This window comes from Fulmarus glacialis, unplaced genomic scaffold (assembly GCF_000690835.1).
Source record: "Fulmarus glacialis isolate BGI_N327 unplaced genomic scaffold, ASM69083v1 scaffold21666, whole genome shotgun sequence".
NCBI lineage: Eukaryota > Metazoa > Chordata > Aves > Procellariiformes > Procellariidae > Fulmarus > Fulmarus glacialis.
This window is the reverse complement of record NW_009216516.1, coordinates 1-17314: the sequence shown is the minus strand read 5'-3', so window position 1 is coordinate 17314 and position 17314 is coordinate 1. Positions and strand designations below refer to the sequence as shown.

General features: G+C 35.7%; 1 protein-coding gene across 1 annotated transcript in view; it reads right to left on the bottom strand.

Moving 5' to 3' along the window:
- TBCK (TBC1 domain containing kinase) overlaps nt 1–17308 on the bottom strand; it is a gene marked incomplete at both ends in the record, with an annotated part of 48855 nt that extends 31547 nt beyond the window's left edge. The window contains 15 exons of the mRNA XM_009579341.1: nt 960–1010; nt 1582–1708; nt 2589–2651; nt 3966–4064; nt 4919–5048; nt 5410–5459; nt 7356–7455; nt 8899–9037; nt 10041–10189; nt 10907–10968; nt 11721–11782; nt 13083–13143; nt 14377–14518; nt 15608–15681; nt 17189–17308. Coding sequence (XP_009577636.1) covers nt 960–1010; nt 1582–1708; nt 2589–2651; nt 3966–4064; nt 4919–5048; nt 5410–5459; nt 7356–7455; nt 8899–9037; nt 10041–10189; nt 10907–10968; nt 11721–11782; nt 13083–13143; nt 14377–14518; nt 15608–15681; nt 17189–17308 — 1429 coding nt within the window. The remainder of the gene's footprint in view (nt 1–959; nt 1011–1581; nt 1709–2588; nt 2652–3965; nt 4065–4918; nt 5049–5409; nt 5460–7355; nt 7456–8898; nt 9038–10040; nt 10190–10906; nt 10969–11720; nt 11783–13082; nt 13144–14376; nt 14519–15607; nt 15682–17188) is intronic.
- Nucleotides 17309–17314: the final 6 nt, after the last annotated feature.

The window sequence follows — 17314 nt, the reverse complement described above, 5'->3', positions numbered from 1 at the left end:
CAATCTATTGTAATACAATTCTTAGCCATGGTGCTAGACCACAGATATAAAAAAGAAATATGCGTTTGTCGCAAATTGTCCAAAGACAATAAATACCACTTTGGAAGTTTCTAAGCAAAACATCAGATTTATAGCAAATACGACATAGGATCATGTTATAAATGAATTCTATGTTACAACTTTTTTAGCACTGAAACCACTTTTTAAATATCTGAGCCAAATGTGTACAATTAAGTTCGTAAACCAGAACACAAAATTTTACATAATTCACTACTATTATATTTTGCTTCTATGGGAAGGAAACCAGGTTCTACAATCAAACTGTATAGGAACATGTCCAAGAGCAAGAAAAATCTGTTGAAATATTTAAATTAATATGCACAGTAGGCATAACAGGAGTCGTCCTAAGAAACTAGTTTTCACACACACAGACCTTATATTAAGAAAGCCCACTGCAAGAGAATAGAAGATTGGACTAGAACCTGAACAAATCACATTCTAAGAAGATAAAGGCCACATATCCAATGCTGGTCTGATAAGCTTTTAGGCATTTAAAACCATCATCAGCTTTTCTGAATAAAGCTAGTCTCACAGGTTAACAGTTAGGTTAACAAATAATGCATTCACATTAAAGACGGCTGAAATACAGCTTCACTGAAAAAGACGAGTACTAGAGAAGCATTTCTTGCTTTTAAATAATAAAGGTTATTTGTGCTTTTTATTATATTTTCATTATTGTACTTGGCAACAAACAGAGTTTGAACCCCTGCTTGAAGTGCAGCACACCACATACGCTTTTCAAAATGCAACCATTTCTTTTGACCTGTGGCAACAAGAGCTTTAAAATTCCTTTGTAGCTACAGAAAGTTTCCATCTACAAGCGGTGCACGCATATTTGTCTACAACTACAGATGACAGACTGTGGTTCCCCTTCACCCCCAGCAGAAAAAGGTACTCACCTTCATTGTTAAAATTCAAGTACAAAAATGGTGCACAAAGAGAGTCAAGACCTAAAGAGAGAAGAGCCATGAAGAAACGGCACAAAGAGCTCATTTATTGTAATGCACAAGATAAATTCATTAATTTATCATGAAAATTTGCATACTTGATACCGATTATAATTCTGCAATGCCAGGCTTCACATGTAATGCTAAGAACAACTGTGAAATCAATGCATGAAAACAGAGGATTTCAAATTGTCGAACTATTACACTGAATTGATTATTCTGCCAAGGCTTTCAAAAGAAATGCAATTTACCATCCCAAGAACTCACTCAGTAACTTCTGCAGTTTTACCTTGGAACTGAACAGCAAGCAACAGATTTTTTTTTTTTTTTAAATAAAGTGACTGAAACTTAAGGAGAGTAAATATATATAAAAGAGGGGGCAATTTTGCATTACAAATTAAATATAAATTATTAGGATCTAAATTTGCAATAACCCACAGATTCATTCAAAAGAAACAGAAAGGAAAGCACTGGAAAAAAGCTTACATTGGGGGGGAGGAAGAGGGGGAGGTATTTTTACATCAGCCATAGCTTTCCAGTTAATTATCTGACCTTGCCAACTAGTCAAACTCACCTTGCCAGTACACCAAATCAGGATGGGAAACAACCCAGGCCTTCAATACACGTCTAAACTTTGCATGACCCTCTGGTGATGACAGCAATTCATCATACTGATGGCAACGAGGAATATCAACTTCAATCTGCACCACAGCCAAGCATATAATATAAAGAGAAATCAGGATAAGTGGGGTAGTCCTACAGCAACCTTGCAACACTAGAGGTGGAGGTCAGCCAAAGAATGTAGGTCAGACCACCATCATAAACACAATCTGCTTCCTCCATCGCTCTCAAAATCAAAACTGAAAATGGACAGGGGACTCTAACAGCCCTGTCAAAGATTAAAAATAGAGATTTTTTCTTTTTCCAGATTAATATTTTTAAAAGAGTTCTAACCCTTGAAAAAGGCAGAAAGCAGATTACAGTTATATTTTTTTTCTGACCCAACTTTTGGACTCATTTCAGGTGCTAATATCACTTTGCCTTAAAGGATAATCAAATCAGTTCTCAGAACATTGTACCCAATTTGATGGAAAATATTATTTCACTCAGCTGAAAGGAACAGCTGTTGCTCGTGATGTCTTTTTATGTCTGGCAAGACTTCTTGGAGAAGCAAATTGCTCAAGAACCCATTTCTGTGAAGCACAGCTCACCTTACAGGATCTCAGGGTACTCAGCATTAACTGGTACAAGGTCCAACAGGCACAACAAACATTTGATAAAAACAGGACTTTGAAAATACATCAGTGATATTGTTTACTTCACTTTGCTGCTGCTATAGAAACAGTGATTCTGAAGTAAAAGAGGATTTCACTTTCCACGTTATAACATAATTTGAGTTAAGCTACTCGTTCCTATCGGTTTTGCAAGATTCTTGCTACAGCATGAATAAGGTTAGAGGACAGGGGGATCCCTTTTAGTATTATCAGCCACATCTGCTGTAATAGGCAAATGCCTGCGACCGGTGGAAAAGTTCTTTGCATTACTTCAAGTGACAATATTTGATAACACCGAAAGTCTTACTTGTCTGTCTGTGGGAATCGGTGTGTCTTTATCAATGGCATCATATTTTGCTTGTATGGCACCCTAAATGTGGAAGAAGAACACCTGAATTTAGAAAGCCCTTACTAGCATAAATGCATATTACAATGTACACGCTGATATACAGAAGTTGACTGTTTTTGTTAGGTGCTCTAGTTAGCAACTTTTTTTTCCTGAAAAAATTTCCCAAAGTACAGAAAATTCTGACAGCTGAATTTTAACAAAACCATCTTTATTCTGTTACAGTTTAGGATATATAGATCTTTCTGTGACCTCCTCAGTACGATCTTCAGTGATTTTCAGTTGTTTATGCAGAAAGCTATGTACTTGATACAGTTTTCCATTTTCAAGTTAAGAGATGCTCTCAATTACATTCAGTGCTTACCTCAGCAACTGGCAAGTGGCTTTCAGCATCATCTCTGTAAAGACACTGAATCCAACTGCCTGCTAATTAATATCGATATTACCAATATACACTACTCTTAAGCAGCCTGTCCTTGCATGAATCCCAAGACAGGCATGCTAACAAGTCCAACTTAATGTTGCAGGACAGGGAAACACTACCCGCGTTGTACAGATGGTAAGCTGATGAAGCATGAGAACTGACTCATCTCCCAAGACCCAGGCTACAATCCTGACCAGCAGTTGTCCTCTACCTTTGTAGCTTTTTTTTGGTCATATTATATAGCACTCAGCAGATCACATCCTAAGCTAAATATCCTAAATAACCTGGGATGTGTTATCTATTAGAACCTCTTTGCTGCACTACTGCAGATTGCAAACAGGGTAGATGCAAAAGCTGAGTAGTCAAGCAATCTCTGTGAGGAGTCCTCATTTCTGGGACATCCCTTTCTAGTCCTTTGTCCAAAAGTGTTACATTTAATTTATTTATTCTCCAGTCTTTGGAGGAAGTGCATTGATTGGTAGGTGAGAAGAATACATTTGATATGTCTCATCCTGTTTTGCCCAACTATTGCTGACTGGAGCAGAAGGATTCTAACGGCATTTGTCAACAATACTAAAAATCAAAACAAAAACACCTGTTAACTACCAATTGTATTTAAACAATCTAGCAAAATTTGGCTGTATGGGTAGTATTTTTCCATCTCATAATCAAAATTAAAGGCAGTCAAGTTGACATACATCCTCTGAAATCAAATAATATTAGAGACAAGAAGCAAGTTTGTCTGAACATTGTCTTTGTTCACACAATTTCATGACTCATTTTGTTTGAAATTCCAGTAATTCTACCTGCCACATCTTCAAATCCATTCCAGCTTCCCTGTCAATCCCATTCCTATCCCATTCCCTCCCCAGTCAGTACTGGAACTTCTGCAAATGCCCTCCCATTAGCCTTACCTCAACACCCAACAGGGCAGCCCAGGTTATGCCTCTCAGAAGAGGAGGGATGTCAACTCTGGCTTCTTTCCAAATTTGGTTTTTCTTATATGGGTAGGCCTTCAAAGAGAAGAGATTAACAGCAAAAAATGTTAGCACGTAACAGAAACAATTCAAATCCCAACCCCGGGACGGTCTTTCTCCCAAAGGAAAGACCTGTTAGCCTCAACGCAAGTTTTACAACAAGTAAATTTCATTCCTAATTGGAAGGCCTAGATGGAGGACTACTGTTTGATGTTAAAATACCCACTCCTTCTCATAAATATATTCATGTGCTTTAGTATATACTGGATATATAAATTTACTAATCCAAATTTTTATTAAAAGTGTTTTCCTCATTATATGTTTCTTTTCATACTATGTATCCAACTTTTTTTTATTAAACATTTCTAGTTTATACCTTCTTAAGTGCTGTACTTGATCATGCGCATCAGCTCTCTCATTCTTAAGCAAGAATCCAACCCTCTGCATATATGTAAATTAGGGACTGGTATTTTCTTCCCTCAGTATAAAACCCATATTTCTAACATGGCACTGTCAGTAGAGACTGATATTGTTTTCAAGTACCTTACTGCTTGGAAATGCAGAAATGTTACAGGCATATTTATACCTATAATGGCTTAGTCTGTTATGAGATAAAGGATGCAGAAGTATTTTCCTCAGTAAATAACAGGTATTAGCAGCAGCTCTATTTTCACGTGCATGTTTAAAATCTACTTTATATTAATCATTACTGAAAAGACCTATTTCTCATATTTTTATTTTCAATCTTCTTATACTTCTGTAGGGTTTTCTTCCCCCTTTTCCACCATGGTCTCTTGTATCTCTGCTTCCTTTTTCAATTGCTTGGTCCTTTAAAAATCTTCTAATTAACAGACCAAATCCAATTATCCAGCATCAGAAAGATTCCATACCTTCAACAGCCTGTCAAACAGGACAATTCTATTTAGCTGGTACTCTGTGTCCCTCTCCCGGATGATCAGAGGAAGACTTGCAGCTGCAGACAGCTCATTACTACTATTTGAATGAGGTAAAGTTGACTGGCTGGAAAAAGAGTTAGGATAGTAGTAGTGAACAGCAAAAAACACATGTAATTGTGAAAAAAATCAATATCCTGTGATGCATTTCTGAGTCAGAAACAAGTACAAATGGGTAATTTTGAATATTCAGCACAGTTGATTTCCAGAACAGGACAGGCTACGATCCTCAGTTTGGTATCAGGGCCTTAAGTCCCCCAGTGTAGAGTGCTTATCAGCTCTCATTCACTTTAAGACCCAAACAAGGACATGTTAGGTTTGCTTTTGGAAGACAGTTGTGTCTAGCTGTGCAGTGTGCCACTCAAATAAAACTAGTAACTCAAAATTCAGTCCCTTATATATGTACAAGCTTACACACACACACTTACTCATCTTCAAGCAATGGATAAAATGCTTCCCCACCAACATCTTTCAGTCTCTGAAATGAAGAATAAAAATAATTCATTATCAGAATGCTGCTCAGAATTCAAGTGGAAATATTTAGTGGAATACAAAAACTATTAATTAGCAATTAATTTGCCAAATTTAGTAGCTTGCCTTGAGATCTAAGCATTAGCTCAGTCCTCCATCAGCAAAGAAACACACAGCCTTTAACGGTAAAAACTTTTGCTAATACAGGCTTTTTGAGTTGATGGACGTTCTTCTGCCTGAAGATAATACTCATCTCATTCACAAACCCACTTCCACACAAAAAAAAGCTTCTGTGAGCCATGGATTAATAAATCAATAGTATTACATAGTTGTTCTTCTTCTCCTCATTTTTCTACATGGACTTCCTATCCAAGTAGGGTACTGCAAAACAACTGCACAACTTGGTTTTATGTTTTTAATCTGTTCAAGAGCTATGCAAATTTGAGCTCCTTTTAGGAGCAGCATCTGAAAGCTGCACAGAAATACAGACACTCTCTGGAAAGGTGACAGACAAGCAGGCCTGGACTTTTGCCTGAAGTTTTCAGACATCTTTGGTGCATCGTGATTAATATTTAATACCATCCTCCCTGCAGTGCTCTGTTTTTCAGTTCAATCCCTAACTTAAAGGCATACGGCACACAGCCTTTTCCTCCTGGGATTGACAGAACAGTTCATTCTCAGTTCATTCAATACTGATCCTCTTTTGATTATAAGCATCATGCTCGGCTCTATGAAAGGTTTTTGAAGAATTGCTAAGTTCAAAAATTTATTTCAACTAACACTGCAAGGTTCAGGCTTGTATCTTCCCCAAAATGAAACTTCAGTATATACTTATTTGCTGCTGTATTTATAGAAGTAGGCAGCAATATCCAAAATTACAGATTAAAAAGTTTTTTAAAAAGCCTTAAAAGCTGCCCTTTTGTAGGAACAACAGTAGGAGCTGCAGTGCGTATTACCTTTAAAATAGCTGTTGCATATTCTTAACCTCCTCCCACGCCCCCCAAGCCCCACCAAACAAGCAAACAAAATAACCCAGTTCTTTGGTCTAGTTTTCATGCATTTGTGTGAAGTAATGCAAAGTTCTATTGAAGAAATATGTTTACACAGTATTTGCCACATTGCCCCCAAAATTAAGGTAATGGTGGCAGAGATCAAGACTTCAGGAGTCACCTTCCTTTCTGTATTAACCCTTGTAATCATACGGAAAGGTTTTTTACAAAGACTGTGACATAATTGCATTGGCTACTGTAAAAAGCAAGCTGCAAACAGTGCAGCATAAATTTCTAATTCTACAGCAATAAAGCTCTACATGTGCAAAGACATGTGAACAATTAAAACATTTCAGTGATATATGCAGTAAATCTTGTAACTGATCATTACATCAGGCAAAATTATGAGTTATCATATTTTGATTTTTCCACTGAAGATGGAAGAAAACTGCATTACTGCATTTGAACTAGTTGTTTAATAGCTATATATTCCAAAGATTAGTAATTAACTACTGGAAACTTGATATCCAACTTTAAGTATAAAGCCTTTAAGGAGCTGCAACTGAATTGAGTTGATCTTTCTTTTGAATATTGTGAGCCACCTACAGACAGGAATTAAAGACTGCAAGAAGACACTCCAATTAGTTTAGCAATTGTGGAGAGTATCAGGTACTACGGAACTGTTTGGGCTACACCAGAACAAAGGGAGGGACACAAAAAGGGGATGGAAGGACAGAAGATAAATCAAACTTAGTAAGCTTTTGCAGACAAAGCAATTTAATAGCATAAATCAGAACCTGACTCGGACACCAAAAAGTGTTCTCTTGGAATCAACAACACTGTCACTTGTATTCCCTTTAAACAAATGTTTCTGCAGTGAAAACATAAGAACAAGTGCACAATATTCTTCTTACGTTTCGGAGCTGGCACAGAGACAAAGTCACAGTTGTGTCATCTAGGAGGGAACTTCTATCTCGTCCTTGCCCAAAGCTCTCACCATCTTCTAATAAAAAGCTTCAAAAGGGAGGGGGGAAAAAAAAAAATCAGGTCATTTTATAACATAAGACTTGAGTTAGAAAAAAATAGAAAATTCTTACATCAATCAGTTTCCTCTTTAAAACAAAATACTAGCTCTTAGAAGTATAATGTATTGACTCTGCATGGCATGAAACCTGTTATCAAGGGAATGTACAATCACCTTAAATTATTCAAATGGTTTTTGCTGTAAGAAGGCGCATATCAGGTTTTCTGTAACTTTGGTTTGCACACAAAGGAAAAGTAATGAGATATGGGATTAATATTCCCTTTTATTCTTTGACCTGGCACAGACCAGGACTGCCATTTATTATGAAAAGCAAAAATAAAACATTACTGTCATATGAAAGCCATTTCCTACCATGACAAAGAACAAGCAAAAGTCTGACCCAGACCTTTTTTCTGTTGCAGTCCATCTAAGGATACAAATGCATCCAAGAAAGAGTATACACAAATTGTCTATTTGGTGGTATTTTTAAAGCAGACAACAAGAAATTGATTTCCAGAAATTAATCTAACATTCTCAGTATCACTTAGAAGATAGAGTTTGATTGCATTTTTGAAATTAACATCTCATCTTTAAGATAGATACTATGACAAAAAATGTTTTCCCCTCACAATTCAAAAGCACGTGCATTCACCTATGGGTACAGAAATAGGCAATCCCTCAAAATCTCACACTAATTTTGCCACCAAATTATCACTTAAAATCTAGCTCCACCTTTTTTTTTTTTCCCAAGATATTGCATTTTAGCTGTACACTGACTTCATGTGTTTTTAAAACCCAGAACCAGCAAATTGGTCTATATGGACACATAATTATGCTTATTAAGATCAGATTCTAGGATTAAAACATGAATATACTACATAAAATTGCAACGTGTGCAGCAGTAAGATAAAAGTAGCAATGACTAAAATGCTGTTATAGAATAAGTCATAAAACTAAGCATTTTAAAAAAAAAGTAATCGGTTGATCTGCTGAATAATTGGGTTGACCATTCAGCACTGGTGCTCTGTGAAAGGGAATTCAGAATGTGAGAATTTGCTACAGAATGTATTAAATTAAATTACAATTACAAATACGCTCTTGAAGCACAGTGAGACATTTTTAGTAAAACTTAAGGCTATTGGAAAGTGTGCTAAATTTAGGGACTTCCAGTTCAGTATTTTGCACTTCACCTACATTTCTTCGAATTTCAGAAACCAATATGAAGTGCAGGTAGACAACAGATATAAAGCATTCAAATAATGCCTTAAATTGGGTAAGAGGGGAAGTGACATGATCTCCTGTTGTTCAAGAACGCGATTTTCAGTATTTTTCCACACGTACAGGTCTTGAAACTAAAAACCAAAATGTTCTATCAGAATCACTGGCCTTCTCCATCCATCCTCCTTTCCCTTAAAGTGCTTCTCCTTCCTTACTTGGGAAGCGTGCAGACAGGTGGCTTTGACCGAATGATTTCCTTGTTGACAAGTTCTTTCTCCAAGTCTCCTCCAGCCAAACACCAGAGATAATAAACCTCTTCAATTGATCTTTCTGCTAGGTAATCACTATCTTCATCTATTAGGAGAAACCACATAAATATGAGTTACAGCTTTTTAGGCAGCTTGTATTTCTTCCTACCACTCTAAACACATATTGTTGAAAAAAAAAAAAAATTATTATGCTTGAAAGGTCCTAGACCTTAATGTGAAGTTAGAGGAAAAGTGATCTTCCCTTTGCAAGTGCCCTTTAGGAAGATTTAAGGAAAGAGCAGATGGGCAGAAGTCAGAAAAAACCAAATATTTCTGCAGTTTGCCTTGGTGCCAGAAAATAGAACCAATCAAATAAATATATTGAAGTGTGGACTTTGCTTCCTGTGTGTCTTAAAAAAAACAAACACTATTTTATACACAACACAGTGCTAAGAGTAAAAATAAGAAACTAGTGATTCATACTGAGTAGTTATAATCTATCTTCCCTTCACATACCATACCCATACTAACAAGGTATAAAATCCTAGTCTCCAAAAATTGTATAATGAGATTTTCTAAACACGTAGAAATTTCTGAGTTCATCAGAAAAAGTTAATGAGGACTTAAGAATGGTAACACTTTCAGCATACTGTAGTTTTAAACTCAGAAATGTCATCTTCTATTCTAGAATGTGACCTCTTTCACAAGGATTTAGTTTTCTAATACTTCCAAAAATCATCCCATGCTATGATCCCACAGAATCCAATTACCAATTCACAACACAATTTAGTGAAAAAAACTACTTTGTACATGCACACTTCCAAATTCTAAAAGCAAAAGATGATACTGATATTCCAAACTGGACTTGAATACTAATGATAACTATTTATTCCCTGAGGTTGAAGCACAAAATCAAAATGCCCTCCTTTGACTTGCACACATCCCTCAAAACATGTTTGCCCGTATCTCTGCCCATTAAACAACTTATTACAAGAATATAGTACTGTAACATTTAATAGTTTCTCTCCAACAAAGTATTCAAAGAAAATGCAAAACCATTTTATTTTCCTTCCCCCTCCAATGACATTTATCCCACTGCTTGCTTTTACCTTTACATAATTGACTTATGTCTTCAGGAAGCGTTAAATTAGCACACCTTGGAGAAGATGAGAATAGACCAGCAGGTTTGTGGAAGGGAGGATATACTGAGGACACTTCACTGAACAAACTGTCATGCAGCAATTCCTCTGGAGTTGGCCTTGAATTAAGAAAAAAGAATAAAACACTAAGAGTAAAGTGCTTCCAAAAATATTAAATTTCAGTAAGAAACGCCGACAGTGCCAAATATTAGCAAGTTATTTTAAATTATATTTGATTTCAGAATTTTTAATAGCAAAAATATCTACCAATTTTGTTCAACTCATGATGCATAACACACCACGCAGTCTGTTTACAGCCCAAGTTCATTTAATGTACATAGCAACTATTTTATTAATTCCCCTTTTATTTCTCTAAGCAGAGATGGAAAAATGCAAATGCAAAGCCTTGGTTAAAGAACAAAAGCATACTTCAGTTTTCAGAAGAAAGTTGTGGTGGACTGACATAATGAAAAAGTACTTTGAAAGAAGAGATTTCAAGAAAACAGCCCTAATTCTGGCTACAACAGAGCTATAGTAACCACCACCAACTTCCAGACACAGAATCATTAAAAGCTGTGAACTTAGAACTACAAGTTCTAAGTTTTCCCCCAAAATACTCAGATTCAATCTCAAAGTTTTGCACACTTGATTTCCACCCACTCCTCATCCACCTCCCCCCCCAATTCTTTTCCTTTAAACACTGAAAAGCAACAAAACCAAGAATTTCTTATAGGTAGCACAAATTGTCAGTATTTTAAAAAAAAGGTTCAGCAACAGGTCTTCTAACTTCATAGTATCCCAGCAGAGTTTACTAAGTGATTAGACTGAATACTTGCCTCTTAGAAGGCTGGAATATAAGGCATTTCTTCAGTAGAGCTATGATATTTTCAGGAAGGTCCTGGAACATAAGAAAAATATGTTGGAGGTCTGTTTATTACTGTCTTAAATCAGCAAGTCACTTAGCTCATACTTAACATTTAACATACAGGCTATTCCTTTGAGGGCAATAAAATTTCACACCTACACATATGAGGTTAGCTGTGTCAGACCAAAATGCTGAGGAAGTAATTCTTCTCACCCCCCAACCCTGCATTTGCTTTGGGGAAAAAAAATACAAAAAATTTGCTACGTATACACAGCTTTTTATTTTTATTTGTTAATTTAGATGTTCTGTACCCAGCTTGAAACAATGCAGTACCTGGGAACTCCCTTCTGCTAACAGTCAGAATCCTTTTACAGTGTCTCAAAATGTAGAGACACTAAAATTCAGTGATTAATTTTGGGGGTGGGGAGGAGTTAAACTGCATAAACCTACACTATCAGAATGTGTAAAGTAGACTAGACAGAAGACTAAATTTCTAGAAGAAAAATACTTAACCCCCAACACTTTAAAGGAAATTTATAACTTATTAAACTATCGATAGAGCATTAACATTTACTGAGATTTACAGCAATTTTAGGAAGGAAGGAATATTACCAGTACTGGCTATTTGAAAGGATCTTAGATATGTAGTTTAGACTTCAAAATTTTTCCTCATACTAAATTCATCAAGTGACCAAGTAAGTTTAAAAAAAAAAGTGAAATACTATGCAACAACAATAAAAAGTTTTGGATAAGACAGCATGGAAGAGCAAACTAATTCCACAAACCTTAATAATATCAAGGCAACCATGTTCTTCAGCCAATACAGTTACAATATCATCTACACAGCCTTTGAAAAACAAACAGAACAATAAAAAGTTAAAGACTATGAAAAAAGTGATACCAATTAAACAGGATATCAGATAAAACCCCACCCCAATAAAAAGCACTTAACTTTGGCTTTTCATTGACATTGCCACATCACCTGAGAGTGAATTCTTAAAATTAGAAATGAAAATTATTATTACCTATGTAGACAGAAAATTGAAGCCTAAGAAAGTTAAGCAGCACATCTAATTTAACAGTGAAAATCTTTTTGCAGGCTGAGTAAACGCAGTGTGTCAGTCTCTGCCAAATAAATTAAAAGTCTTTCCACATATAAAAAAAAAAAATCCCTGAAATAACTTAAAAATACCTGCATATAGAAGCTCGAAGTAATTTTCATTTTGTTGCTACTTGCAGATAATACTAGCAGTATTTGATAACTTGTTTTCAACACATTATTGAGAAAAAAATTCCCAAGTCAGGACATGAATGTTTTTCAGTGCATAAAGGTTACCAATAACTTGCATTCAACTTGAAGGGGACTGAAATGCTTCAGGAAGCTTTGATAACAAATCAGTTACCAAAACAGTCAGAATTTCAGCACCCAAGCACTAACTGCTGAATGAAGAAGATGTTTCTACTCACAGTAACTTACTTTAACAGTATTACTATTTGCTCTGGATAATAACTTACTGATAAAGCTTCAAACTCCAAATTCATGCCTTCCCCTCCCCACGGTTTATACATAAACCCCACAAGAAATCAAGTTTTAAAAGCCACAAAACAGTCCCACTTCCAGACTCATTTACGTTAAGCAAAAATTCCATCTCTACAGTAATGTTTTATAGTTTGTAGGTGAAGCCAGAAACAAAAGCCTGGATCCAATAATACGCTTCTCAGCCCTCTTTTTATTTTCTGTCTTCCTATTTGAGTCCTGCTTCTCCCTGCTTGGGATTTGGTACACAAGCACTGCTAGTGCAGGGACAGTTTTCTTTAGTGTCATACAATTCCTAACTCATTTCAGAAAGCTCCTGCAACACAAAACAACAAATAATCATCAAAATGACAACCTTTTCTGAGCATGTTTTTTTTATAGTTTGCCCTTACTCTAACATACTCATAGCTCTTCTGCAAAGTTATTTTTTCTGGCACCCACCTCTACCTTCCCTAGACAAGCAATCATGCTTCAAATGCCTATTTAATTCTGGAGACAAAAGCTGACAAAGGTAAAGTGCCTTAGGTCTGAGCACCACAAGCTGACTAGTCTGTAAAGCTCCAATTATAGAACTGCTTGGAAACTTAGAAAATGATTTTGTGCTACTTACCTAACATAATTATGAATTTCAATCTTTCTGCTATCTCCAAACTCTGGAATAACTTTCTCCCCTAAGTGAATAACAAAATCAAATCAACAGTTGAATGCTGCCACATAAAAATACTTAGATAGCATACATACCCATCCATATACAAAGGCAGTGAAATAAGCTCCTACATGATAATTTTAGATTTAGGAAAACTATTTGGTAGAACAGAAAACATTATATACCCCAACTATAGCAGAAACAGTTTCATGCCATCATAAAGAAAACAATGTATCATTTATAATGTCTGTTAGCTGGAACAAATGCAAAACCAAAAAAAAAAGGCAAAATTATTAATTCAGTAACAGGCTTTCAAAAACTGTATTTTATCCTACGTGAACATGAACAAAGGCAATTAATTACTAAACACGGTAATCATCGTATCTTGTATTATTGCACAGTGCTTTTGAAAAGTCATCTGAAAATCCCTTTACAGATGTTTCAAAAAATATTATTGCATTTTTAAGAAAATGTACTTATTCAAAAGAATAAATAATGATCTACAAACACTATGCAAATTTACAGAAGAGGAAAATATGCAAAAGACGACTATTTCCAATGTCCTGATCTAATCACTACATAAAACAAGTTCTTGACCATGCAATTATCTGATAATTTAGTTATCTTATATAATGAGACTAAACATCAATATTGAGGTATTTGCTAGATCATACTTCCCTGCAGAATGTTGCTGTCTTTGAATTGAAGAAGTCCAGTTTAACATACACAAATAGTAAAATTATGCTGTCATAATTTATTTCAACTTCTAGAGTCAAATAAGCATTTTCCAAATAAACCCTTAATTCTGTACAGAAGCTCTTTAAACTCTGGCGATAAGGCAGATTCTCCCTTCTCTACCTCTCCATGAAACATTATTAGTTTCTCATCCTTTCCAAGGAGAATGAGGGCATGACAGCAATGGTTATTTCATGCTTAAAAGCACAATTAAAACAACAAATTATCTAGAGAGACTTCTTGGTTCAGAAGCTATTCCTCACTAAGAATTCAATAATGCAATTACATCATTGTGGCTTAACAGGCAGCTGCCCTTCATGGTTAAGACATATACTCATACCAAGCCAATACGCATCCTACTACTTGAACCACCACCAATACTGTCCAGGTAGGAATGCTAGCATATTCTGGTATTTGGACTAAGGTGATGGGCAAAGTGTCATTAACCCCATACTCAAGAGCAATCAAGTTAATGTAACTATTCCCCAAGAGTCACAATCAAGAGAATTATCCTCTTACATACCATGCAAAGCTCAAATAATATTATACCAAGAGACCACAGATCTGATTTAGGGCCAGAAGGCAGAGGCTTCTCACACTGAGTATGATCACTTGGTTTGACTATTCCCTGTGCAATTACTTCAGGTGCCAGATATGATGGGTACCTAGAAAGATGCAGCAACGTTAAGTAATATCCTGTTTGTCCGAATAAAACAAGTAATAAAATTAATTTTGCATTCTAAGAAACTAAAATTCATAGCAATGCAGATTGTTCTATTTTATTCAGTCAAAATCTATACATTGCAGCAAAGTTTCACTCCAATTGCAAAATACATAGTCCCTACTACATAAAAGGTCAAATCTTAATCACTAGCTCCATCTTTTTGTGAGAGGAAATAACAGCAGCTTTCAAAATAGTATGTCTACATATCGCAAAGAAAACGTACATTGAGTTTCAGCACTAGTACATTAAATAAATGTATCCTAGACCCGTATTTGGGTATGGTGGCAGTATTCCCCTCCATTGACAGTGTTCCCATCAAATAACTTTTGAATTTTTAAGAAAAGTAACAAACGGTGTTGAGGTGTTCTACCTGCTGCTAGATAATTTAAAAATAACATTATTGATTTTTCTGTCAACAATTCATTAGAATACTTAAAAAAAAAATCTGAAATCACCTTTTGAAGGGAAACATCATTACTTCTTTTGAGCCTGTTTTTAAGAATCAGCTCAGTATTTCAATTGTAAACAACATGACCCCTCAAAAAACCAAAAAGTGGCAAGGAAACACTGCAAAGCACATCACTTTGGCTAGACCGTAAGATCACTTGAAAATAAATCACAAAATGATAAAGAGATAAGAGGCCTCGTGGTGTGGCCTCTTTGCAACAGTGAAGCACTGATTGTGCTTTTTCCTAAACTTGATATTAGATTGCACCTCCAGAATCCAAGTCACAGGGAACTACTAGCATTTGAAGGCAAATCTAGGCAATAAAGACCGACATCACATAGTTACAGTAACATGCTTGCATGGTACCCGTTCTCTGTCTTTCATGAATTTCACCTAGTCAGATGATTCAGTGACATTATCAGAAGCTTCTGTGTAAGGGATGTATGCAACAGATATGAATTAAAACAGCAACTTATAACCTGTACATACAATGCATTTTTGAAGATGATTCCTCAAAACATAAGTATATTTCCTGAAAAAATACATCCCTGATACATTTGTATTGTGTAGCTACATCCTTACCCTATAGGGAAATCAACATCAACACCTTGAGCAGTCATATGGTAGAGTCCAAATTTAGCCAACTTCACATGTCCCTGAAAAGGAAAAAATAAATGATCACGAGCAGCAGAATCTAACATTGGAAGAACCTGTGTTTAAGTTAAAAAAAAAAAAAAAAATCATTTCAAATTGCATTAGCTGTCAGAAGACAGGTACCTATAAAAAGTCACCCTCTCACATTTCTGTCTCATCCATTATGCAGAACTCCACTGCAAGTTAATAAGGTGCTTATTTCCAATGCTTTTACTTTCCGAGAGAATTAAGTAATTACCTTGTTTGGAACACAAGAAAATCAGACTTTGTAAGTTACAGTATATTTTCAGTAAGTTAAAAAGGCTTAAATACTCTATTGAACATTTTTCCTGTTTGAAAACTGTTCAAAATCCTGCTTGAATCCTATAACTCCCTAAGTATCACCACTATTCCCTCACCTTTTCCATTTACCCAGCCTTGCTCCTCCAGTCCTTCCCATCAACTCATTACTATCTTGCTCTCCTTAACTGTATCAACACATATTTCAAACAAACAAGTTTTCCAGGTGCTTGCTTTTATTCTGTGGAGGCAGAAAGTTAACACCAAAACAATAAAAAATAGGCATAGAAGTTAAACTGAGGTGTTGTTTCTGCTGGATTTTGAATTATACTCAGACAGCCTGCAGATGGTGCAACAGTGAAGGCTACATCAGCAAGCTATTCAAAATGCAGAGGAAAAGTTTAGAAGTTTATGGTCTTGTGGCCTTCTTTTGTTCTTTTATTGATTTTAGGAGTATCTTAAAATCCTAAAGTACTTTTGCTTGTTAGAGCATTATTATGATTTTTATTTGTTTACAAGTATATAAAAAATAGCCTTCCTTCCTTCTTCCTCATTTTTTTCTGCCTTCCAAGGGGAGCATCTAGCTATTCTATCTAAACTGAGGAAGAAGGGGAAGGGGAGAGGGGTTTTGCAGACAGGCTAAGCTGTCAGTTAAGATGAAGCGACCGCTCTGGGTACAACAACAGCTATTAATTTTTTTCAGCTTTTATGAGCAGAACCTGTATTCCACGCTGCCAACTCAATAGTCTGTGACAACAGAATTGACAGACTCGGGAATTTTAATAATTTAACATGAACAGAGAAATATGTTGATACCTTAAAAGTCAAGTATCAGATCACCATGAAACACAGGAAATATTATTAATAGCTAATTAGCCAGAAGAAATATTTTCCTATTCAAACATCTAGGAAGGTCTTGTAACTAATTACAACGACAACAAGCAGACTTAGATTACCACCTTAAGAAGAAAAGTGGTTTTGGTTAGAAGGAAATGGAAAAAGAGAAAAATAAAATCTGAAATACATTTGAAATTTAGAAATGGGGGAAAACTGTAGTTTTTAAAAAAAACAACCAAACAAAACCAACACCTTTCCAGATATGCAACTTTTCCCCCATCAGAAGGATTGTGACTGCCCAGTCTCCATATATGACATAGCATATATGGACTTGTTGGCAAGAGGAAAAAACAAAAACCAAACAAAACCATAGATTTATTCCTGTAGCTGTACCTTTCGATCCAAAAGAATATTGCAAGGGGAGAGTGCTCGGTGGACCATTCCATGTTTGTTCATATATTGCAAACCTTGCAAAACCTCATATGCTATGCATAAGATCCTTGAAGAACTGGGGGGGGG